At 42.1% G+C, this 26,563-nt stretch overlaps 1 protein-coding gene across 1 annotated transcript in view; it reads left to right on the top strand.

Annotated features, from left to right (window-relative positions):
- The first annotated feature begins 765 nt into the window (after positions 1–765).
- kansl1l (KAT8 regulatory NSL complex subunit 1-like) overlaps positions 766–26,563 on the top strand; it is a 37,764-nt gene continuing 11,966 nt past the window's right edge. Inside the window, exons 1-9 of the mRNA XM_071542328.1 lie at positions 766–918; positions 2,139–3,263; positions 7,093–7,121; positions 10,115–10,274; positions 12,640–12,798; positions 18,239–18,348; positions 20,910–21,093; positions 22,451–22,625; positions 23,851–23,988. Coding sequence (XP_071398429.1) covers positions 2,208–3,263; positions 7,093–7,121; positions 10,115–10,274; positions 12,640–12,798; positions 18,239–18,348; positions 20,910–21,093; positions 22,451–22,625; positions 23,851–23,988 — 2,011 coding nt within the window. The 5' untranslated portion in view covers positions 766–918; positions 2,139–2,207. The remainder of the gene's footprint in view (positions 919–2,138; positions 3,264–7,092; positions 7,122–10,114; positions 10,275–12,639; positions 12,799–18,238; positions 18,349–20,909; positions 21,094–22,450; positions 22,626–23,850; positions 23,989–26,563) is intronic.

Below are 26,563 nucleotides of genomic sequence, written 5' to 3'. Positions count from 1 at the left end.
TTTTGTTATCTATGCAGTACCACCTGATTCTGGCGAGCCATGTTTCTGGCGCACTATCGCCATCTACTGTTTTGTAGGTTATTATGCACACCACATATTTAATTTGTACACAATTAAATAATCTTGATCCGTCAATACTTTTGAAATGTTCTGTTTTGACATGTTTGCACAACCTCATTCCCTGCATGCCACGTAAAAACACATTTTAAAGGTTCAATGTAAAACTGATTGTATGGCCTAATTGTATTTTCTGAAAGAATGTCAAGGAAACCACTCCTGAAAATGTGCTCAACCACAACTAGGCCTATATGTTCACTTTGCAACAGATGTACCACACGAAAAAGAGAAAAAAAATACTTGTGGAACATCACAAAAACTGTACATACAGCGCACACAGCTTCAACTTGTCACACATCCAAGTGCTTTTTGTCGGTATTAGGTAATGAGTCACAAAGTGACTTAATGGATAGTTTATCCTTTGAGAAGGTTGGTGACTGACTGAGAATACGGCCTGCAGCTAGACTCTTGTCAATTATTACCTTTAACGAGTGGAATTTACGACTGCCTGATCTCTGAAGTCGGAGTTTACGCAGAGCACTTGAAGGCAGCATTAGGCTGGTCCTGCCCCTCCTGCTCCAGATCGGCTCCATCCACGGCAGTTGATGGTAAACGATCCAAGGAGAAAACACTGTCAGTTAACATGAGATTATAATACCAGCGAACATTTGAGGACATCCTGCTAGTAAATCTTAACGTTGGCTAGCCATAAGCCAAGCACACTTGATGTTCTGATTTTTATTTCCTGATCCGCAAAGGAAGAAAGGATTTGATGTCAGATTTCTGGTTTAAACGTTAACGTTAGGATTAACGTTAAGCGAAGTTACCGCAACGGGTTACACTTTGTACGATCCTGTTCAGGTGAGTACCTTCACTTTAACTCGACTTTACTGTAACGTTTTATATTTTCAACGACCACGAAATGTTAGCGTTTCGGGGTCCATCATCGGACACGATTTTGCTTGTTCCGGCGAGATTTCAGACTTTCCAATAATAAACCCTGGATTTTGTCAGCACAACCGCGAATAAACCACGAATCAATGACAAAGTCTATCGTCGGTTTATGTAACCTACTCTATGTTTCTCCTGCAATATACGATTACCGATGCAGCGTATAAAACATCTGGTTCCATTACCGGACAAGCAGCAAAGGCCAGCATACTTAATGTCAATGTCTTGTTACTGTTTTGGTATCATATTGTATGCCGACACCCCTTCTCTTTCCTCCACAGTTTGTTAATAAAATGTGGATCTGAGCTAAAACATTAACGCTACCCTGGTTTATACAAGCCTGAGGAGCCAGGGAAACAGGCAACCTGGGTTAACTTAATCGTAACGTTACAGCTCGAGCACAGGCGGATGGTCATGCCCAAATCTCGGTAAGCAGAGATCAAAATGATTTTTGCACTCATAAATATGAGTGTATCACCACAAGAATCGACATATACAGTGGTAAACCGGATTAAATTATGTGGACTGACAGTTTTAAGGGGATTGTGCTCTAGATTTTGCGACGTGTCCGATAATGGATCCGCCGTTGGCTGTCACATAACGTACGCTTAACTGACAACTGGCATTCCTAGTGTAAAAAAAAAAATCCGACAGAGAGCAGGGAAGGTTTGTTCGTTATTCCTTATAACCCCAATTTCTCATCTATTCCCTACCTTATAGGCATCAAGATAGATCCGTTAACGATAGAAACGGCTAACGTTAATAACGTAATATCTACTGCTGGTCGATTTCAACGAAAAATCACTGCATTATTACTGTTGGTGTAGTATGTAGTGTGCCTGTGGTACTCAGTAGTGAGTCTGTAGTAACAATCTTGTTCTTAATGGTAGTTCTCTATCATCTACATTTTTTAATGTAATATTCCTGCAGGGATTTACAGTGTGTCTGTGATGCTCAATAGTGAGTTTATAGCAGCCCAGTTTTATATCACCTATGGTATCACTATAATATTCATATAGTAAGTATGATTTTGCTGTGTAAATTGTGTGGTATATGGTTTAATTTGGGTCAGTAGGGGAAATGACCAGTAGCAGAAAATGACTTTTTGATTTCTTACTGACTAATGTCAGATCATCCAAGGTGTGCTGTGTGGAATCTGCTGGCTGGCTGCCAAGAGCATCAGCGGTCCAGAAAGGGTAATGGCCCCGGCCCTGACCAAAATCCTGAAAGATGGCCATGGCATCCACCTGTCCTCGCCTCTGGCCTCCGTTGGCGTAGACTCCGACGGGGGAGCCATACTCAGCATCGAGCTGCAGGAGCCTCAGGTGAAAATGACGGAGGATGTTTACTCCCAGAGGATGTGGCTGAACCTCTCCTCGCTGCCCTTTCTGGACTCCTGCCTCCCCGAGAGCCCCCTGGAGTTCCCCACCAGCTCCGTCCTGTCCCCGTTCCTCCAGGCGTCCGCCGGCCAGTGTAAGACGGTGCTCCTCCCCGGCCCGGGCTCCCTCCTCAGCCTCCTGTCGCTCAGCAAAAGCCTGAAAGACGCCCATCAGGTGGCCACGGTCCTCCCAGGTGTACCAGACATGTTTTTCGTCCCTGTCACTGAGCACAATAGCCAAGAGGCATGTCTGCTGCGCGGACACAGTGTCGCCCCTGGTTGTGGGCCAGATGGTGGTGATGTGCTTCGCTCCCCTCCTCCTCTTACTAGTCCTCCTCCTCCATTTTCCCATGGGGAGATTCAGCCCCGGTGCCATGCTGCTCTCCTTGCACCCCCCTCTTCATTGACCCAGGGGGAAGTGGCTGGGGTGGGCTGTCATCCCCCAGCTCCGGTGCAGGCTTGGGGTGGCGGGGCAGACTGTGACCAGCCTGTAGGTGAAGCCGTGCTGGAGGAGCAGGCCCGGTGGCAGCTGTCCAGGCAGGCCGGGCTGCTGTGCCGGGCGGGGAGGCTCCAGAGGAGACTGCAGGCTCTGCTGGGAGAACACGCGTTTCTGCACTGCAGCCAGCAGCTCGAGGGGCTGAAGAGGCAGCATCAAACCGGAGGCGCATCCTCCGATAAACCTCCTCCGCGTCTGACTCCACCGGCGGGCGGCAAACCCCACTTCCCTTCGTTAGAGTCGTCCGAAGCCTCGTCTCCCTCCGCCGAGCTTCAGGAGCTCAGCCGGTCGGGCCGGGCGGTGCTGAGAGGCCTGCAGGAGGCCCTGGACTCCGAGGCCACGGCCAGCAGCAGCTCAGACGACGAGCCCGAGGACAACAAGGTCCACAGAGGAACCAAGTCTTTGGCTGCGTGAGTAGTCAACTCATGACGTTTCATGTGTTCTCTTCCCTTCAGAAATCAGGATCAGTCAGTTTCTTCTCTTGTGAATGATCAGGAACCAAACAGCCTTGATGTCCAATGTTCTTGTTGTTCTTTTACTAGATAAAATCAAAGTAGGAATACTTCCACCAGGACAAAGTGAAATATTTTTCATCTAGGCAGTAGCTCATACAGGTCAGGCTTGCTCAGGACAACCCTGTGTCAACTGAAAGAGGGAGACAACTAATTATGGGGAACACAAACTGAGAGATGGGGATGGGATATGGTTTTGGATAATACAACTTCAGTCTGATGTTTAGAGGGGCTGATAACAAAAGTAAAAAAGTAATTTGATTGGTAAATGTGATATAATCACTGAAACTGAAAAACTAACTGGTTACATTGTTAGTTGAAAAAAAAATACAATTATTATTGTAACACATTACTGAGGAATGGGTTACCGCTCTAGTTAAAAAAAGGCGATAAAGGCAGATTATGGTTGTGGCTGTTATTTGTTTACAAATAGTATATTTGATCACAAACTCTTATTTGTTTACAAATAGCATACTTGTTTACAAACGGTTGTTTACAAGGTCCTATTGTTTGTTTACAAACACAAGAGACAACCTGTTATTTGTCTGCCGAGATGTGATGATGCAACGTATAGCAATAGAACGAGTGTTTATTAATTTTTACGAGGAGCTTTTTAGTAAAATGTGGCATCTGTTTCCTTGTAGCGTGAGTTTTGTGTCTCCTTGAATTTGAGGTCTGTTCCTCATTTTGAGCTGGGCATATGTTAAAGAGCCGCGGTGTTTCCCCTGCTGCCACAGCAGGTTATTACAGCTAAATAAACAGGCTACAAAGGAGAGGCTTACAGATCACATGAACCACATTCTTAGCTTATGAATTTGAGGCAAATCGTATCATTGCACATATGGTCAAATATGCCTGCTAGTGTTTTTACAAAACGGTAAGAAACTAACTCAAGCGCAAACTTCACTTTAGGCCCGTCGCCAAAGGTTTTGTTCTGCTGCTTCAGGATTGGTTCAAGCCTGAAACCCGCTGCAGTCCATTGACGTCAGCTGGAACTTTTGGCCTTGTTTCTGTTCGGACCAGAAGGAGAGCAGGGTAGACTCTCACACACTCTTAGGCGACCAGCCAAACACACACAGAGAGAGAGAGAAAGAGAGAGAGAGAGTAAACAAAGACGGTGTAAAATGGAGAGGATGAGGGTATGATGACAGTTTTGGAAAACCAGCTCTCTCTGTGTATGAGGTCTACCTCAGTGCTGCTCCACCCTCTCCAACATTAGACTCAAACTTGGTGCATGTTTCACTTGGCTTTCGGGGCTGAGTTTACAGGGTGGTGCTTATAAGACCGAGTGTTGTCCTCCCAGCTGTGGAGAGTGTGACGTTCCAATGTTTGTGTGTGCTGACATATTCCAACCACACACACACACACACACACACACACACACACACACACACACACACACACACATACTCTCCTTACAGCAGTCATAACAGATTTCAACTGACTCGCCAGCTCTCCTTACCCACAGGCTAGGAAATAAACAGACTTGCCAGTAAGCCTACAACATGCCAGCCATTCTGTGCCATCCTGCCCCGGCTCCTCCTCTTTCCAGTGGGGAATGCTTTTGGAGTGTGTGTATGTATGTGTGTGTGTGTGCCCTTGCTCAAGGGGAGTTGTATTGACCCAGATGAAGGAAAAGGATGTTGTAAGTCTTGTGCTATGCCTTAGTCTGGCTAGCTAGCAGCACACTGTAACAGCTTAACATTTACTGGGAAATGTGTGTGTTGTCATGTTCTGGGCCGCACAGTGTTTATCACAAAGGTTATTCGTGGTAGTGACAAGCCACAAGACACAGTATCCAACTGCAGAACAGCCTGTGCACATTCCACGCAAGAATGTTAATTATTATAATTAGAATTTCAACATTTTTGTCTGTTTAGAAAATCTGCTTGTGGTTGATATTGTGGTAGGCTGCCACAAATAAATGTATGTATGGGAAACACTCCAGTTTTAAGATCAAGGAAGGGGAGCAGCTTGGCTAAACCTAGGGGAGATGAGGCAACAAACAAGCAACAACAACAACAAAAATAAATCCTATGCTAATAATAAATCCCATTTAATACTGTATGTTGTATCAGTCAGTCATGTCAAGGGCCTCACTCCTCTCTACTTGTACGCTATCAAATTTCATCATGGATAGCAGCACTTTCTACAAGTCGTGTCTGTTCTTTGCTGAGCAGTATCTGCTGAATAAAAGCAAGTTAAAGTTTTGTTATTGTGAGAATTTAACGTTAGCTATAAATCTTGACACCTTATCTGCATATTTTCACCTACCGCAATCCTCTTTCCACATTTAGAGAGAACTATGTGTCAGCGCTGCATAGAAACGGAGGGGAGTTTCAACCTCAATACAAGGGGAAGGGAAGGAGTGATTTAAAGAGTATTTCAACGGTCATGCATTTGTTTCTCAGAAGCATGAAAATATGTCAGAGAAGACAAGACAAAGCCTATTTATTGTCATAATACAGGAAAAGTTATGACAGCTTCAGGAGGAAATGGCTGTATTATATGATGTCTGCCTTCCCCTTCTTTCTGGTTGCGTCCTTCTTTTCTTTTTTTTCTTTTTTTTTTTACAATTTTCTTTTCCTTTTTTTCAACAACATAACAACTTTGTAATATATTCTGTGTGAAATACCAAAATACAAAAGTTTGCATGTTGTTCATTTTTATACCCTCCCCATATATGTTAGTCACGGTTGTCTATAGCCAATCTACAGCTAATTTGGTTTGAATAAGAATCAGTTATGGAAGAGTACACAGTTTTAGCGTTTTCATATATGTCAGAAATGGTTGCCATGTCTTATAAAATTTACCTGTAGAGCCACCCAATGTACACTTTATTTTCTCCATGGGTAAAAACCTCATAAGGTCTCCAGCCCACTGGACATGTGTGGGAGAGGCCTCCTGCTTCCACTTCATAAGTATAAGGCGTCTAGCAATTAAGGAAGCAAAAGCAATAGCATTTGAGTAATGACTGGGAAGGAGCATGTCCTCTGGTACTACTCAGAAAATTGCAATCAAAGGGGAAGGGGTAAATTTGACCTCAGACACCTCAGAAAATGTATCAGATATAGATGTCCAAAAATTATGAAGATTTGGACAAGTCCAAAAAGTATGAATGAGGGACCCTGTTACTGTCTTACATCTGTTGCATACTGTAAGGGATCTGCCCCTGGATAAATCTTAGCCAACTTTTCTTTGGATAGATGAAGGCGGTGTAAGACCTTGAATTGTTGGAGCCCATGTCTAGCACAAATTGAGGAAGATTGTACTCTTTGAAGAATGGACTGCCAATTGCAAGCTGTTATTTCAGTCACCAAATCATCTTCCCACTGGGATCTAGCCTAATAGTGGAAAGAGAGGGAGAATGCTGTCCTTCTTTTCTATCGCTACATGCGTTGTGGGACTGGTCAGAATCTATTCTTCTGGCTGTGTGGATGGCAGAGGTTTACTTCGCCCTAGTGCCAGCATGTTACCAGGTAAACACACTTCCTGGTCAGGAATGCAGAGACGTCAATGTAACGTCAGTGTCGGGACGGGAGGGGCGATGTCCTGGTCCTGCTGGATCAACTCAACAAGGCTCTAAACACATAATCACAGTGTGGTGGGCTTCAGTCCAACTCACGACCTTTGTTGTAAGGTTAGACCGATATATCGGACCTGTAATGGCCTTTTATTAAAAATTGGATATTGGCCAGTCAGTCTCGTCCACCTCTGATATGATGCAGTTAGTTTGACTATTTATTGTAGAATTGATCATTACGACACTTGTGTATGAGAAGCCCTTAACCTGAATTGATTCCATTGCAACATTTTGATCAGATTCCATAAAAGTATGTGTCAATATGTATTATGATTATTATCATAAGTTTTAGTGTCACACAGTCTTATTGCTGTTTTATAGGTTTTTCCCACCATGCCAAGAATACAATTCTGGGGGAAATGCTGAATACTTGAATACTTTTTTTAAATTTATTTATAAATTTAAAGCTATTGAATATCGGCAATCGGCACGGTCAATCTAATAAAATATTGGTATTAGCCTTCAAAAATCTGCATTGGTCAAAACCTACTTTGTTGCATGTCACCCGCTTTCATTTCTTGTCTTTCCTGGCACCCTCCACTAAATCGATGCTGTAACCAATATAAGCAAAAACTAAATGGGAGCTGTATGAGGATGCAGTGTTTCCTCTGGGATTTGTATGTAGCAGTGAGGTTTGATGAGTGATTTGATTTGAGTGTTGGTTTCCACATCTTGTCCCTTTTTTGGTCCCACTTCTGACTCTAGTCAAGGTCGCAATTAATCTAAAGTGGTGGTTTGCTGATTGAATGTAGAAGCAACACCAGGACGGTTCTGTCTGTCTCATGTGATTCCTGCATCTGCCCAATAAACGGGAGCCAATGACAAAGGAGGACATGTTTATTAGCACTGGGAACAGGAATGGGGAATGCTCTTTTTATGTGTATGCTGGTGTGTGTGTGTGTGTGTGTGTGTGTGTGTGTCTTTATTTGTTTGGCCAGGCTCAGTCAGCCTCCTGGAAGTGTCAGCTTGCCTTTTGTTCGAGTGTGTTCTCCTCCTGTTGGAGACAATAGATCCCCATGGGGCGATTTTATGGCGAGCTCCTCCTTGAATAGCATCTCTCCTCACTGGACAGGGGACAGGTCATTACCCCTCTTTAGAAAATGTGGAAATAGTTAGCCTTTAAGTTCCAAGCCTTGAGGGTAGTCTAGATAAAGTGTGAACTTGTAGCACTAAAACAGCTTGAGAGGTTTGACCTTCATTTGAAACCATATATCCACATTGCTCGTTTTCCGCACTGGCAGCGGTCCTTAACAACTCCAGCTCTTGTCAATTTTTTAGTTTCCCATATGTTCTCAATTTGAAATATATGAGAGTAGTTGTGGAAGGGCAGGCTAATTTTTGGAAAGTTAAACTGCAGGGCACATCCTACCTAATGCCCCTGCAAGAGCCAAAACAACATTTCAAACTGCTGAATTTGTAGGCCTAGAGCTACTTGTTGGGGCTGGCCTTTTACTAAACCAGGATTTGGCTGAGAAAAGCCATGTAATGACTTTCCCATTGTAGAAGGGGGCCCAGTAGCTACACAGAGGATGCCTAGGCCCCACATTTTATCCAGTATACATATAGGAATGTCAATATCCTCAGGATAAAGTGTGCATGTGTTAGCATGTGTGTGTTATTTGTGGACATCCCCACTGTCCAATTATAGTAGATATTAAGCCAATGTTTTGGTCTGGTTTTGAGCCTCCTCTCCTCTCCTCTCCTCTCCTCTCCTCTCCTCTCCTCTCCTCTCCTCTCCTCTCCTCTCCTCTCCTCTCCTCTCCTCTCCTCTCCTCGCCTCGTCTGCTGCTCCACTGCTTAGTAAATATTCCTGGAATTTTCCTATTAGCCAGATCGAGAGAGCTGTGGGGCAGCCAGGTCTGGCCACTGTGTCTGGAAGACGGGGAGAGTCTGCTCTTTCAGAATTGGATATTAGTTTAGGGTTCAGTGGAACTCAATGACAGGGGCATCATTAGCCAGTTATAGGCCTTACTATTCACTTGTGTTGTTTTTGTTTTTCTCGGTTTTCCTTCATGTTCGGCACTAGCGAACCCTGATCATGCAAACCAACAGAGTCTCTGGCAGTCACACTTGCAAGTCTGTTGCTGTTTGAACAAACAGGCAGACATTAAAGTAGCCTGATAATCATAACACCAAATTTATAGCTGTTTTGTTAAGCTGTGTGTGTGTGTGTGTGTGTGTGTGTTGGTTCAGCCAGGCCTAACCTTTCCCTCCTGCAGCAGAGTGTTTGAAGTGGGGGAGTCGCTCCCTGGTGTAGCCAAGGTCCAAGAGCACTGCCATGGTAACTATGGCCCTGCTAAAGCTGCAGCCACACACACACACACACACACACACACAGCATGAATGCTAACGGAACAGACTAGTGCCATGGAAACATATAGATACACACCACACAAATAACCAATAATTTATTCTGTGGCCTAGATATGCTTTTTGTGGTTCAGCAGTTTACATGGCTGTGTAAACTAGGTCATACATGTTGTTGACAATGCAGCATGCAAACATACAGCTGAATGTTCTAAGCTTATCTTTTGCGGTCAGAAGCGCAACTAGGTTTTCAAGGTCACTTTGCGTATAGGTAGAGTGAGAGGTATCTGTGAATTGAAAAGAGGTTTGGTCTCTCAGTCCTCTCTCTCTCTCTGCCTGTCTATCTTATTATCTCTTCTCTAACCTCTTCATGCACTTTCCTCTCTCCTCTGTCTCTCATTTTCTCTGGGGTACTGTCACCTCGGGTTCGACCGGTATTGGTCGTTGAAGGCTGGAGTGAAGCTGTTGATTGCTTGTATTTTATATTCAATATCTTGAAATTGGACCACATTCATGACACGCATTCCAAAGCGTTACAAGGATTCAGCGTTCCTCTCAGAAATGTATTGTCAGGGTGGAAAAGCCCCTGAAACAGCATTTAGACCATGGGACACTAAAACTTGAGGCAGGTTTCATTGCAGGTTTTATAGACTGAAACCCCTGAAGCTACTGAGGAAAAAAGGGGTTGAACCTCCATCATATTAAAGGTCGACGACACTGACTGGCTGCCGTCCGATTTTTAATAAAAGACCAATATCCCAAAACCAATGCATCGGTCTTACCCTCCTCACATATATGTCTCTTGTCCATCACCCTGTCCCTCCGCCCAGCAGCAGCAGCAGCAGGAGCAGCAGCAGGAGTGAGAGGAGGTGGCTGGAGGAGCGAGCGGAGGTGGGCAGCAGGTGGAGCTGGTTGCTGCTGCGTCTGGCCGAGCTGGAGGGGAGGATCCAGCAGCTGGGGGAGCTCCACCAGCACATCCGCTCCTCCAAGGTAAGACCAAAGTCCTCTGCATCCACCTCCATAGAGGGCATTCCAGGTGACGTAGTGCACCCTGTGGCAGCCATAGTGGGCATTTACTAAGCTGTGGGCATTTACTCAGACCTTGGGCAACAATGGCCATCAATAGCTGTCAATAGCGTTTCTAAACATACGACTTGGCCATCTCTAGATATGATTAATTTCTGGGCTGCGTTTGCCATTTCACCACTGATAAATCGGATCAATTTTGTGTTTAGATAATGTCTAAGTTAAGATAGGTAATCATAGTATGTGGTCAGCCAACCGTCCTGTTATAAATACATCTGAATAGCACACTAGCTAACGTATCTTGTAGAAGGGTTAGCTAGAAGTCGCATTTTAACATGATCAGTGGCTAAATTAGCCTGCTGGCTAGTTAGCAGTTTGGTTCAGAGTGTCCTGGAATAGAGACTAGGGCTAAAGACAAGGCCAGTTTACTGTGTCTTAGTAACCTACATTTGGAAACAAATCTACCTTATCAGCCTGGTTGTTATATATTTAGCCATTATTTGCGCACAGCTAATTCGTCAATTGACCTCCATGATGGCACCAACTGTGGTTGCTGGGAGATATGTGATGCAGCTGCAAAGCCTCTGCACTCACACACACAGGAGAAGAATGTGCCAGAAAAATAAATAGTCTGAGAAAGGGACAATGTTTTTCCTGATGAATAGTCTCCCATGGAGCTAAATTTTACTCTAAACTATTTTAACTGTACTCAGAAGTATTTAAACTGAAATAAAACGATGCAATGGTGTGTTACACTGCAGTTTTTTTGTAGAAGCGTTATATCAGCTGCATTTTGTGCTGAACTCCAGCCTGCTATTTCATCACAGTTCTTAAAAGTAACACCGGCCTTTTCCTTGGTAGGTTTGTCTGCATTTACTTGCCAAGCACAAACCACATCACCCACTCATTATCTGCCGTCTCAGTTGAGCTAACTGACTGCTAGGTAGCTGTAGTGCCAGTCGATGTTGCAGCAGTAGTATATTCTGCTTGTCTCATCATGTAACAGTCGCTATTTTTAGACTAAAGTAACCGATTGCAGCTATTTTGTGCCGATATTCAGGTCAGAAAGTGATCATTTGTAAACTTTAGTGATTATTATGGTTCTTTTTCTGCAGATTTTCTGTCAAAGTTTGAGTTCCTGTAGGTGCTGCTATTTTTGTAAAACGCATCACTTGTGGTGCACTAGAGACAGCTATCCAGTGCTAAGTGTTTGGAACAGCAAATGTAAAAGCTTTCATGAACTGGATGTAGATCATTATTGGGCTATATCAATTGGCGACAGAGAGTACCAAAAAGGACATTTATTTATAAAAATGTCACGTAATACTACCTTAAATTGGACAATTTTTTCATGCCAAAAAATTACTATTCATTGTTTCCTCCAGAAATGTATTTTCTTTTTTTTTATCAGGGTGAAAAAGGCTTTAGCATTTAGTCTATCATGGGACACACTGCACCCATGCAGCGATAGGGGAACTCTGGGATTTATTGTTGCCTTTAAATGAAGACTTAATTTACAAAAAACATAAAAATTAAATAAATAAAATGTGCAAAGAAAATAAAATTTGATTGCAGGATTTACAGAGCTGTAGTCAGGGCGGAACCTCCATCATATCAGAGGTGGACCACATGACTGGCCGATATATTTAATAAAAGGCCAATATGGGCCTGGTCTAACCCTACAGGGTACCAGTTTGATGGTGTATAATACAGCAAAGCAACGTGCTCATTCAGGGTGAGTGCCAAGCAAGTCATGCCCCTAGCCAGGTTCAGAGCTAGTGAAATGCCTATCTTAAGTCATTTAGCTTCACAATCAGCTGTAGAATCTTATTTTTCTTAAAACAAATGAAAAATTCCACCAGTGCATTGATAATGTAATAATATAAGTCCACTGCAGTTTCACTTGTTTCAGGAATTGTCTTGAAACAAATGTCCATATCTTGAAGCAAAGCAGAATATGGCAGATTGCTCTACTCGTGTCAAGAAAATTACACTTGAGAAAATTCTGGAAACAAGTTGATTTGCAAGGGGAAAAGTGAGATTATCTCACTCCCATTGGGAATTTTCTCACTTCTTGTAAGAAAAATATATATTTTTTAGACTCATTACTAATTTAAATTACTTGTTAAGACTAATATTTTTTATGGTGTATGGACTCAGGGTGTGAAGCTGTGTCAAGAGGTTTGCTTGCCTTTGTTCATTGCATGTTCCAATGAGCAGGGCGAGCATCTTGATGCTCTTTTGGTCAGACAGAGGATGGGGTTTAAGTAAATTGAACCCAGCGTGTTATCTGTGTGTGTGTGTGTGTGTGTGTGTGTGTGTGTCTCAGGGTGGTGTGGTGCTGGCAGAGTCCCAGCCACTGACAGACAGACAGATCCAGCAGACCCTGCTGAGGGAGACGGCGGGGCTGTGCTACACGGTCGGGGCCTCGGACGCCGACACCGAACCCAGCAGCCCCACACGCCTCCTCCGCAACATAGAGAGACAGGTAGGAGGGAGGAACCAGTATGTGCACCTACTGTATATATCAGTTGTCCCATAAGTATGAAATCAAAGGGTTTAGTATCAGATGGATAGGGAGGATGGGGAGCAGTTGAGTTTGGACTCCCAGATCTTCTGACTTCCTCCCCACTTTGCTTTCTGGAGCTTCCAGAAGGAAAAAGTTTATTCTGTGAAAATCCAAAACCAGCAGCATGTGCAGCAGCAAACTGACGCCTGTGCAGTGATGTGGATTGCGAACATGCTTTGACAGATACAAAGAAAGATGATATTATGTTTGTACTGTACTAGTAGTGTAGTCGTCCTGCAGTGTTATGGTAGCAGCCTTCGATCTGGATATGTCGGATACAAAGAAACATGATATTTTGGCAGTGGTCATGTTGAGCACATTTTTTGAAGGAGTGGATGATTTCCCTATAATTACAGACTTTCCTGGCATCCTGTAGACTAGGGATGTAACGGTATACCGTTTTAAGGTATACCGCGGTATCAAGCAACCACGGTTCTGAACCGTAAACCTTTCCCTGTAATACCGTGCCCACGGTATAAATTTATGTTGCGCAATGTGCATATGCACAGCGCCGCACGCCACTACAATGGAGGGTTACCTATCCACAGCTCCGCTCGTGACAGCCAGGGGAAAAAATTAAACATCACACTTCAAGTTGCTAGCAATATTTGCAAAAGAATTGCAACAGTGGACTTTGTAATTTAATATACATTATTAAACTGCACTAGATTACAAGATTGTTGTGTGTATTTTCCGTCTTTAATGCAAAATACACTATCCGATGTTGCACTGCAGGGCGCTAGAACATTAACGTTATTTCACTAAGGAGGACCCTTGAGTTAAATATTTTTATGTAAATGTTACAACGCTAATGCATGAGAGTTTCAGTTAAATACACACAGACACACACACACACGCACAGGCACGCACACACAGTTTCAGTTCAATAAAGCAATATTTTTCTTCAAAGCGAAATACTTGTTTGTTTGTTTTTTCGATGGGCCGTAGTACGTTTAATTAAAAGGGGGAAAAAAATGAATACCGTGAAATACCGTATACTGTGGTATTTTGGTAGATACCGTACCGTACTGTGAAATTTCATACCATTACATCCCTACTGTAGACATCCTGTAGCCAGACATGAACAAACCCACACAGACAAACACAAACACAGAGGCTTTCCTTTGTATTTTTTGTGAAGACATGTATACTTTATTACGACTAAAAGTACTTATTTGAAACATTAAGCTTATACTTTTTGCACGTGTCTCCATTCAATCTATTCAAAATGCCTTCTTGGTGTCAAGTGGGTTTTACCAGCAGTGGGATTTACATCAGGACTGTATTTCTTGTACATGGTATTGATGAGCCTGTAGACCTTGGAAAAGGAGAATCTGTCAGGAATAAACCCAGTTTAATTGGAATGAATGAGAGAGGGAATGTGTTTGCCCAGAATGCTTACTCATGCTGTATAATGGCAGGAATGATGTTGCTGTATGCCTTATAGAATTCTGCTCCGAACCTGTCGGGGCCTGCAGCCTCACCACAAAGGAAGGCTTATCACGACTTTAATTTCCTCCTGTGTGACTTGTCCCATTCTGGGACTTGGGAACATCAAGTTTAGGTACATCAGTAGAGTCGATTAAATCATATTCTACCTCAGATACCTTACTCCTGGAAGTGTAGAGACTTACATAAAACTCCATAAAATAACTATTCATATCTTTGGGGTTAGTTAAAATGGTCCTACTGGAAGATTTAATTAATGAATGCTGGCCTGCACACCACACAGTTGTCTGGACAATAAATTATGTGGGTCATCCCTTAGTTCAAACTGTTTCTGTTTCAATTTCAGGAGAAGTATGCTGAGCTGGTCAGCAGAGGATGGTATTATATTCATATTTCAATTTCAAAGTGCAGTTACAGTCAGTTTGAGAGAAGGACAATATGCAATTAAATGCTGGGACTCAAGGCATTTATGCCTCTCCTTTTTTCTTGGGGACTTGTTGGAATGATTTTACCCCTGAGGACAACCTTGAATGATTCCCAAATGGCAGAATCAGAAACCTCTCTGTTGTCATTAGTAGTAATGAATTCACTTATAGAGGTAGTCACATACTCACAAAACCCTTTATCTTGTGACAGTGGAGGATTAAAATGGCAGCTGTAGTGGGATGTGGGTATGGTCAGAGTGAACAACAAGACAGTGATCAGATATCAAAATGTTACGATACTGTACGATATTATACAATATTATTACATTGGAAATCAATCTGGGGTCAACAAGAAAATAATCTAACCTTGTATATGATTTATGTTCATGTGAATAAAAGGAGTACACTCTCCCTGTGGGGTGTTGTAACCTCCATCCATCAACCAGATTAAAAGAACGAATCAAGCTATTAATTGTACCCATTGAATTGGAGATCTGAGGGACCTGCGTAGACATGCAGTCCAAATAAGGATCAGAGTAACAATTAAAATCATCTCCAATAACCAAATTAGTTGAATCAGGATTTGGAGAATAGTTATTAAGACAGGTTATGGGAAATAACCCATACCAATACTGCCTGAAACTGAAATATACTGTATCTTCCATTTGGGTCAGTGACCACTGATAGGTGGAATGGTATGGACTTGCTGCCCCTCTAGCTATAGAGGAGAAGGCAGACTGATGTACCTGTGAAATCCAATTATTGCAAAGGCGTCTCTGCTCAGTGGGTTTTAAATGTGTCTCCTGCAGGAATACTGTGTTTGCTGACAGTGATTTGAAATGGGAAAACACTTGCACCATCCCTCTAACCTTCCAGCTGGTGAATGTCACATTCCATGCTTTGGATGCTGCATTACAGTATGTCTCCCTGCCATAATATACATGAATGGCAAAAATAGAACAGGCTGACAAAACAGAACATACACAAGACTCTGGCATAACATTTGCAGGAAGACAAAGGCTGTATTTCACTCCCGCCTCACGGAGCCCGCTGAAGGCTTGGCGTCGAGTCATGAGTCATGACCTCCGCGGTGCAATCGGGGAAAATATAAACCCTTGAGCCTTTGTGGTCTAGTGGGGCTTCCTGCCAACTGACTCGTAGAGTCAAATCCTTGTCCTGATCCTGATGCATCTTGGCAATGATGGTCTCCATTAGCTGTCCTCTGGGATTCCAACTAACTTAAAATTAAGTCTGTGAGAGCGTTCCTCAAGGTCACTAACTTTAGCCCGTAGAAACTTGTCGCTCTCCTGTGGATCACGGCATGCTCTTTCCAGGGACTCCAAGCAGTATTCGGGTCAAGGTCGACTACATCGAATCCAAACGAGCAGTAATGGAGAGTTTTGTCTCTTCTAAAAGCCTTTTAACGTCCTTGCCCTGCCATTCAGTAGCAGCTAATCTATTTGCAGTGGCAGGTGCTCACATAGGATGAGTTCTTCCTCTTCTTCTGTAGCCATGGTGGCGGACGAGGAGGATTCTCCTTCGCGGTTTATGACAAAAAATCAACAGGTGATTGCAAGAACCTAAGCAAATAAAAGGTAAAAATAATGCAAAATTGAGTGGAGCCTCGGAACATTTGCTGGAAATTGTACCCATGGACACATTTTCTCAGCGATTTTTCAACAGCCACTATACTATACTATACTATACTATACTATACTATACTATCAAAATTAATTTCAGAAAGATATATTGAGGTAATATTCTACATGTAGCAGCTTTAGCCTATTTTATACCAGAAATTAATTTGAGTGAATAGGGTGAGAAGTTTTACTGGATATGGCGTCTTAATTGGGTGGGATGGGACGCTCTTGTCTTTTACAACACCACTTTTTGGTTTAGGCTGATAAGACAAGAATAACAATCTTGCCCAGTGCAGCTTTAACCTATTCTGAATAAGATGTTTTTGTGTGTGTTTAACAATGTAGAAACACACACGAGAAGCTATGTCTCTTCTATTTTATCTATTTTATTCATCATTTTTATTTATTTATTTTTTTATTTTTTTGAATAGTCAATCAGTGTTTAGCTCGTTGACCATGCTCCAATCAGCTCCTGAATAACCATGAATAGCCAGTGCAATCTCTCTGAAACGCCAAGGAACACTTGAGAGAGCTGATGAGGACCCTGCACTTGAGATAAATGTATCCAGCCTCTTCTTTTCATCAGTACAATTTTGCACTGGAAGTCCTTAAACATTTTTTTAGCTGACCATTGTAAATTCACCAGAGGTCACGCAGATCATTAATACCCAGGATTTGTTAACAGTTCTTGAATGTTCATGGATAATAGATTTCTGGATCTTCTTTAGGCTTATTACAGGGCTATTTATACACTTGCATGTTGTTATGTTTTTATATCCATGGTTAATCCAGAGGAGTAGATGGGGGGTGATTCTCTCTTTGAAAAACTGATTCAGTTAGTTTGAAGTAAAATTCTGCATGTTTATGCAAGAAAAGAAATGTTTCCCTTTTAGTTAATGCAATTTTTGAAGCCAGATGTGGAAAACAGCCATTGTCTCACTACTGTAAATGTGTTAGGCCTCAATGTTAGGTAAGAGCTGGGTGGACATTTGTAGTTTTTTTAAACAGATGACTTTACAATATTTATCAGTAGGTTTGTTTTGTCTCCTTCGGTACTCCAGATGGATATACAATCTGTTATTGGTTATGCTATATAAAACCATACAAAACAAAATGTTAAGCACACAATTTTTACTCATGTTGATAAACAAAAGCTTGTTTCACTTTTCCACACTGTGGGGATTTTCCATGCCAGATCCATGAGAAAATGGTCCCCACAATAATCTATATGGCTCCTCCTTGCGCATTCAGATAGAAGTTTTTTCCCTCACAATAATTCCAGCTCTACAAGACCATACCAGTTCTGCAACAACACTTTCTTTGATAAGACCTACACAGCCATGTTGATGCACCATTGTATAATCTACAAGAGTGTAAATTCTGTGGCAAATGACAGCACAGTTAATCATAGAATAATAATCCTTAATTTGACTTTTTTCAGTTGTCTTTTTTTTTCTTCTTGTTAGACTTAGGATCCCATTCTAAGAAATCAATCTCTTAAAGTTTTTCCAATACCCTTTGACACCCTAAAGCAGTGGTTCTCAATCCTGGTCCTCTTTACCTAGAGTACTGCTGGGTTTCTATCCTACCAGCCAGTTAATTGCAGTTAATTACATACACCTCGCATCCCAGGTGTAAAATAATCCCTGATTAGATGGCTGGAATGAAAACCAGCAGGACTCTGGGTCTGGAGGACATGGATTAAAAATTTGACAAGCTTGATTACCCAGCTGTGAACACTTATACATGAATTATTTATGGACATCCTTACAACATGTAGTATTGTTTTCATGGAGTGTTTTATAGTGAGTGTAATGGATGATGAGGGTGATGTGTTCACTGCAGAGTGCTCAGCTCAGCCAGATCGTCAACAGCCTGATGCCTCCTCTCAGCTTGTCACCCCTCTCCAAACAACCCCAGGCCTGGAAGGGCATCGGCAAGAGAGCCTTCAGCAGGTAGAGCACACACACACACACACACACACACACACTAATAGCTATTTTACTGTCTTGTATTGTAATGCCGATCCCCATCTTTTCATGAGTTGGAGTTAATGGGTGCTTTGAGCTGAAGTGGTGACATCATACTATAAAGCAAGGAATCTCTGTCTGTATGTGTGTCCTTCGCATATCTCGAGAACCGTTCGTCCGATCTACTTCACACTTGGCGGGTGTATTGCTGGGGACCCAAGGACGTGCAGTGTCGGATTGGACACGTGACACGTTCACTATTAATAAACTTTGAATAAACAAGTGAACAGCGCTGTGCAGCAGTGGGGCTCAAAGCGAACTGGCACTGCACTAGTAACCTAATAAATACAGATTATAGTTCATATGTGACAGCAGGTCAAGGTGGTCTCTGGTAGGTCGCAGTGATCTACAACAGACACACTGAAATAAGCTTAGGTAACTGTCAGTTCTACTGTGGGCTGTGAGTGGTGGCAGTTTTTAAGGCCGCCACTAGATGGAGAAGTTCTATATATTGGTTTGTCGGTAATGAGAACATTTTGGGGGACAATGTTCATTGACTTCCATTCATTGTGCATGCTCATTCACTTTCATTCATTTAGCCTATATCTGTGGCAGTTACCTCTACTAGCCAGTAGATGGCGCTATCTCAGTAACATTTAGCATATTTAAGCTCGTTTTCCAAATCTTCAAATCTTCAATCTTCTGCATTGTTATTGGTCGCTTGGCTAACAAGCCTGTTATATGTTGTGCCCTGAGTTGTAAATATGCCAGATCACCTTTCCCCACTTATAAAGAGAGACGTGACCGTTGGATAGCAGCTGTTAGGAGAAATCAGCAGCTACCCAATAAAACTTCTCACCTTTGCAGAAAGCATGTTGTCTCAGCAGGGAAGGATTTTTTCTTTTAGCCAGAACAGTTATGCTGCATTCAATTGCTGGTGGGAAGGCTGCTAAACAGCGTTGCATTCAAGTGCTATTTTCAAGTGCTCCGGGTAAATCAAACCTGGAAGAGAAATGCTAAACAAACTGTTGTGGCTGCAGATTTGCAAGTTGAAGTATTATTCAGCATTGGATGTTTGTGCTGTACCGAGTGCCTTGTAGTTTATCTTTTTTAAAGTTGAACATTACATTACTGATACTGATCTCGTAAAAATAAAATATGAAATATACAAAAGAGCACAAACTTTTTTTTTTTTTTTTTTTTTTTATGCGTGTACAGAACTTTAGAGCATGATCTGTCTTGAATATTACATTATCTATACTGGGCTAGTAATAATTTGTCCGGGAGTAGAAATTTCATTCTACTAGCCCAATGGGCTAGTGCCCGAAATCCTTAAGTTCCACTCAGGTAAGATTGTCTCAGATATTATTCAAAGTACATAATATGAGCATTATCATTACAGTTGCTCTGACTCATCTTCCTTGGCTAGGTTGAAACTAGCACTAGCGAGTTTTCACTTGCGTAATGTTGGATAAGTAGTGTTCACATTACTACATGCAGGCTAGCCACTTTTCCACAACAGGTACAAGTATGTGCTTCCCAGGGCCAGATGAAATAGTTATGGGACACTAACACCATATTATAGCACAGATGACATTTCAGTTTGTTTCAGGAAAAATTTAGACATATACAGACTGAGGTTAGCCCTTATTTGGCCCTTCAGTGGAAACAAGGCTGTCTTTTAGGCCTGGGCTGTAATTTGTCAAGACTGTAACCATGCTCCCTGTTTCTAATGTAACCCAGAGGAACAGCCTGGTCCCCAGCGTCCAGCCTGATTTGGATCAAAGTCATCAGTTTAGGTCTTTCCTTCCTGCTGCCCTTTTAACTCCCTGCCTGACCCACCCCCCTCCGTTCACAGGCTGACAATGATTGTATGCAACTTGATTTGTTGATCTTTTCATGGAGATCATTCTGGGGAACTTGAATTACTGTGAAAAATCTAATTTGCTTTTCCTGCAAGTGGACTGCATCAAAACAACAGCAACTTGACCCTGCAGCCATGTTCCCTTAAACATGTCAAACCTAAAGATATGCTGTACCAGATGGTGATAAGAAGATTTCTAGTCTCCTATTCACACTAAGTATATTGATGCATTGCCTATAGAAAGGGATCATGGACAAAAAAATGCCATTTAGACTCAACTCTTCCCACAGAACAATAAACACCCAATGTTACTGAATCAATAAGATCTATGTTGACATTTTGACTTTTTACACTGTGGTAATGACTTCAAACTATGACAGTGGTTCTCAACCCCAAAATTATTTTGGATGAGAGTTGTAAGATTAGATATGGAATGAAGTAAAATGGCCAGAAAAGGGAAAATAAGTAATTTAATAAAACCCATTCTGCATGTTTATGCCTGTAACAAGAGGTTAAGACTAGGTTTTGTTTGGGGGTTTTGAGTCCGAGAGTTGGAGAACCACTGATCTAATACCTCATTGTATGAATATCATCTTGAGGCACTTGGCCTGGTATTACTTATAATTACCGTTGCAGTCACATCCCTGACTTTTCCACGGCCTTGTCTGCTCTCGTCCCGCAGCGGCCAGAGAGGAGAGGAGGTTTTCTCCCTGGACGGCCCCAAGAGAAGGAGGATGGGGGCCCGAAGGAGGCAGCAGCTCCTCCAGGCTGATGCGTCATGTGTGTGCGCCCGGACCCGACCCCTGGTCACCTACCACAAGCCCAGACTCTTCACCTTCCACACCCACAGCACCAGCAGTCCACAGGTAGGTCGCCATGCATGTTGTTAGTTTATTCACTCATGATTTAAAATGGTCACGCACTGTCTTGTGTAGGTTTGTTTTATAAATTTATATTATGCTCTGGAGCCTATGAGGTATTCCAAGGGGGTGGGGGGGGTGTCATATCACTAAAATAGTTCGGCAAATTAAAGAGGAATTAGAGTTTAAAGCCAGACATCTGGTTTTAATTAAACAATAATATCTCTTGGATTAACTTCAAATGGACTAATGCATGCGATCGTTTTGAAGCGCTAACCTTTATTTAGCCAAGGAAGATTGCAGAGCATGTATGGTCATTTTGCCAATGAAATTGGAGGGTAGCGGTGATGGGGCGGCGGGAGGAAGGGGGGGGGGGGGTTTGCTGCACTAAATTCAGTAGGATGAGTGCATGAAGACCAAGGTTGGTATTGTTATTGTTATTTCTAATCATTAGGCTACCACTGCCCAAAGTTTATTATTTTTGGTAATCTCTTTATATAATGTGATATTGTTTTATCAGATGGATTCAAACCTCAGCTGTCAGTTCTTTTATATCGTCGTCATCATTGTTGTGTGAAATGATTTTACTCAAACCCGCTTCACTAGCGGACATGAACAGAGACTTCTATCCTTTTGTGCTCATTATGAAATGTCTTTATTTGTGCATCATGGCTGTCATGTTCCTGTTTCACCCCTGAACCTAAATGCTCCAACAATGAGGCTTGATTGGCACATTATGATTCTCTGGTGAGAGCAAAAAAAAACAAAAAACACGTAGGCTGCCGTGGTTTTTAATAGATTTCCCATTGGCCTTATATGCTGCATTTTGTGCAGCACCAAACTTTGAGGCTTTGAATGTAACAGCTTACCGGTGTGGAGAGAACGCTGGACTAGCCTGCTGATCTGTAATCATTTTGAGTCATTATGAAGTGGACTCGGTCATGTGAATCAATTCTACATCTGCCAGAAACTTGAGATGAGCCTAATTTCCTCGTCTCTAAACTAGTTCTCGATCAGCTCATGCACATACCTATAAACCAGAGGAAAATTTTAGCTCTTATTGTAAAAATCCAACATTTTGAGATGTTTTGATACCCTTGGATACCTTTTGATGCCTTAAAATCGATTACCAGCTTAGTGACTTTAATCAGTGTGTTCAGGCTGAGAGCAGCTTCTCCAAGGCATTGTGACTCACAGCCGAACAATACACAAAGAGAAATAAAAGCCAAACTGAGCTAGCAGCTCGGAGCCCTCTGTTATACACTTGTTCACCATGCTCCCTTCATCTTTTAGCATCCCATATGGTATGTCCATATATCATATTGTCTCCCTCTCTGTCTCTCTCCTTCTCCCTCTCCCTCAGGACTTGGAGAGCTCCACCTCCACCCTCTCCTCCTCCTTCTCGTCGTCCTCCTGCTCCTCCTGTTCCTCCTGTGATCCCTCGGTCCTGTGCTCCGACCCTGCCTGCAGCTCCAGCAGTCCCCTGACCTCCAGGACCTCCCACTGCAGAGCCCACCCTGTGTTGTCTCTTTCCTTTGGTAGGAGAAGTACCAATACTTCCACTACAAAGATTACTGAACTCATTAAGCACTAAAGCTGCTGTCTCAGATGCATTTTCTAGATGTAGTTGTTGTAAGTGGTTATTTGCCCTTGTCTCATGTAAGAGACTTAGACGTCTAGGTCTAATTGGGAGTTTGACACTGATATGATGAGGTAATGTAGACTAAAAAATTTGATGTTGCAATCCAAAGATAATCAGGAGATGCTGCATTGTGCATCCTAGTATTACTCTGTTGCACACTGAGTAATGCTGCTCTTAGCCAATTGTCGCATGAAAGCAGCCAGTCTTGAAGCAATTATTGATGATGTATCAAGTTGATGATGATTTTAATTGAAAACTCTGATAATGCGAAGTGCTGGGTTTTTTATGTACATTTATGATATTAGCTGAATAGAAACAGCAAATTTTGAAAAAGTGTCTCCAATATTGCAAAAGCATTTTCACGTTTGCTTCAGTTGGAACCATTTCTGCCAATGAAGAAATTATGTGATAAACAGCAATGGAAATATATTGCAAAAAATGACCCAAGTTTGGCATGATCAGCCTGAGAAATGGTTCAGTCTAATTGCACAACAATTCAAAAGTGGCTTTGGACTTGTTGTCTGTAAAATATTTGTCCACCATGACTTTCCAGAATTGTCATATATGCTGTTTCTTCCATGAATAACTTGCAGTATCCATTGTGGTTGTATAGTCATTAGCTGGTGCATTAGAATATTGCCAAGTGTATTTCTTTGTTTTCATGTTCAGACAGGATGAAACATGACACTAAATAACAATAACAACTTCCTCAATACTAATCAATTCTTCAATCAATCAATCCATTTTCATGTATTCTGAGCTTCATTCTACCTTCAGGATACCTATTTATTCCCTTCAGCCCATCTGAAACACACCTTGAATGCAAACACACCTTTGTATTTCAAAACTATTCATAAAATTAGTGACAGTTGGGCGGAAACGTCTTCAATCATCTCCTGCCTGCCTGTCTCACATTGTAGAACTACTCTAACTGTCTGTGGGCTTGCCTTTAGAGATATGCTAATGTTATGGATCGTGAAAATATTTGACTATCAAAACTGTTGTGGTATTCTGACCACATAGATTCAGTAGTGGAGTATGAAGCAGAGCTCATTTGCATGCTATGAGGTAATTTTGTGTGATTTGCTGTCATGTAATGTTTACATGTCCTCTCTTCCCAGACACTCCTTTGTCCCACCACTTGCAGAGGGCTCTGGCCAGAGAAGAGTGGTCCCAAAGGCCTTTGGTGGTCAACGCCAAACTGTCCAGTCCAGGACACTACAACAGACTGACACACAGCTCCACACCGCTACACAGCAGTAAGTTCCTACTGTACACCAGTACTGGTAACCTGCCCTCTTCTCTTCTCTTCTCTTCTCTTCTCTTCTCTTCTCTTCTCTTCTCTTCTCTTCTCTTCTCTTCTCTTCTCTTCTCTTCTCTTCTCTTCTCTTCTCTTCTCTTCTGGTTTATTCTGTTCTGGTCTGTCCAGTTCTGTGTCTACTTGTTGTCTCCCTGTGGAGCGTCATAATTAGTTCCAGTCATGTCAGATGTCCCACTGGGTCTGTATGAGGCTTCCCACTGAACTGTAGATGGAAATAAAATCAACTGGCGTCTCACCAATGTCAATGTGTGTCTGTGTGTGTGTGTGTGTGTGTGTGTGTGTGTGTGTACATGTGTGTCTTTGTATGTTATTGTGAGTTAGTGAAGTGAGTTGGTTAATCATTAATACACCCCTGCATCTACTTGCCTCTGAGTTCAGGGCTTCGATTGGCTCTCGCTCACATGGTTTGTCGCCATCGTCCACAGTGGAGCTTAATGATCCAGAACAACTGATGATCGGGTGATCTTAGGAGAGAAGAAAGGGAGGGAAGATGGAATGGGGACGTTTTTTTTTTTTAACTTTTATTTATATCCAGGGAAGGCTGACTAAGCACCATGCTCTGTTCCAGCAACACCCTGCTTCACATTCACACAGTTGTACACATTCACACTGGGAGCTGCCCAATGCAACCACAGTTTTCTGCTGAAACAAGCACATAATTCGTGATAAGCTCTGACATATTTGGCTGAATAAAACCAACTACAAAATCCTAATACAGTTTATTGGTTACTCAAAACAGTGCAATTTTCATACAGCCCATCAGGAAAAGGATATGGATATAGACAATCAAAAAACAGCCAATCAGGAAAGGGGAAGGGGAGTAAATGACATCACTAATCAATAGGATACTCACTTTTGGGTCCGACAACACATCACTCATGCCAATGCAACTCCGGGATCAACAGATATAAATGATTAAACATCTGAATGCGACTTTTGGGATCAGTAGATATGGATGAACAAAATAAAGCCAATCAGGAAAGGGGGAGGGACTCGTTTCAATGTGACTTTGGAGATCAATAGATATAGGTGCTGAAAAGCATTTCAAATTTCTGGGACATACTGAAAAAATAGCCAACTGAGAGAGAATGGAGCTTAAATTACATTACTAAGCTGTGATATCAATAGATATACAGTAGGTTATGAAAAACAATGTTTTTTTTGTTTTTTTGTTTTTTTGGACATGAACTGAGAGACCAGCCTATGCTGTTCCAAGCCACTCTTGTGCAAAAACCTCTAAAACCTTTATGATTATTTCATAGCCAGTTGGAACGTTTCAATCTAGTAGAACATACATGTGAAATACTTCATGCAGTTTGGTGTACTACTCCCTCATGAAGGCCACTGCAAGGCCAAAACACACTGGAGTTGTTTTCAATGTATTCCTTGAACTAACTTCTTAAAACAAGTGGAGAATGCTGCAATCAGGGTGAGATAATTCCTCTTCTTTCCACTGCAAATCAACATATTTCGAATCAGGTGTTATCGTCTTGATAGTATTGGAGTGATCTGCTTTATTCTACCTTGTTTTAAGACAGTGGTTCTAAAACAGAGGTCCTTGAGGGGGTACCAGGGGGTCCCCAGCAAAAAGGGGAATAATTTATTTTCACTATAATTCCATCCATAAGTAACACAATGACAGAATGTATGACTATTTTGGTCATGGGTTTCATACACTTTCTGTAATACAACATCTAAAAGCAAAAATCTTATCAGATGGAGGACCCTGGGACAAAATCTTATCAAATGGGGGTCCGTGGTCTAATTTGTGTCAGTTTAGGGGTCCTTGACGTGAAAAAGTTTGAGAACCACTGTTTTAAGATGTTAATGGTTTCTGAAAAATCCTGAAGCAAGTGAAACGGCACTAGAAACAACTGGAATTATCTCACCCCTACTGGCAGAATTTGTCACTTGTTTTAAGAAAAAGTTTGATTTTAAGACTGAATATGAGACTAAATGACAGACATTTAGATCATCTTGGTGGGAGAAGGGAGGGAGGAGAAAAGAGGAGGCATCGGGCGATAGCAGGGCAGCTGGAAAGGTATTGAAGACGTCACCTGCTGCTCTGTCGATTTCCTGTCAGCTTGAATGACCTCAGTCCTTGCCAATGATTGATGATTTGAGCTACAACCTGTACACTGACAGCAGAAAGGTCACCAGTTTCATATTTGCTCCTATGCTTTGTCTCTCGCTCCCTCAATCTCTACCTTTCTGTCTTTTTTAACCTCTGTTTAACCAGGCAAGTCTATGAAGAAAAAGGTCTTACTTACAATAACAGCCTGGCAAGAGGCAAAAGGCCTCTTTAGGGGCATTTGGTTGGGATTCAATTGAATTAAATGCCATTAATTGTATAGTTAAATCAAAATATGTGAATGGGATGGGCAGAAGTGTGGGTTTTCTTATGCTGTATTATGTTGCTTGCACTTCCAGTTGATCACATTAGTACAGAACAGGGTTAGTACATGTTGAACATCATATCCCTAAGTATTTAATTACCTGTGGCCCTTTTTGTT

Source organism: Centroberyx affinis, unplaced genomic scaffold, assembly GCF_046629955.1.
Source record: "Centroberyx affinis isolate AG114_WGS23_722 - 3 ecotype Tasmania unplaced genomic scaffold, CSIRO-AGI_Caff_v1 ptg004051l_1, whole genome shotgun sequence".
Taxonomy (NCBI): Eukaryota; Metazoa; Chordata; class Actinopteri; order Beryciformes; family Berycidae; genus Centroberyx; species Centroberyx affinis.
The sequence above is the reverse complement of the archived record's forward strand: the minus strand, read 5'-3'. Positions and strand labels throughout refer to the sequence as shown.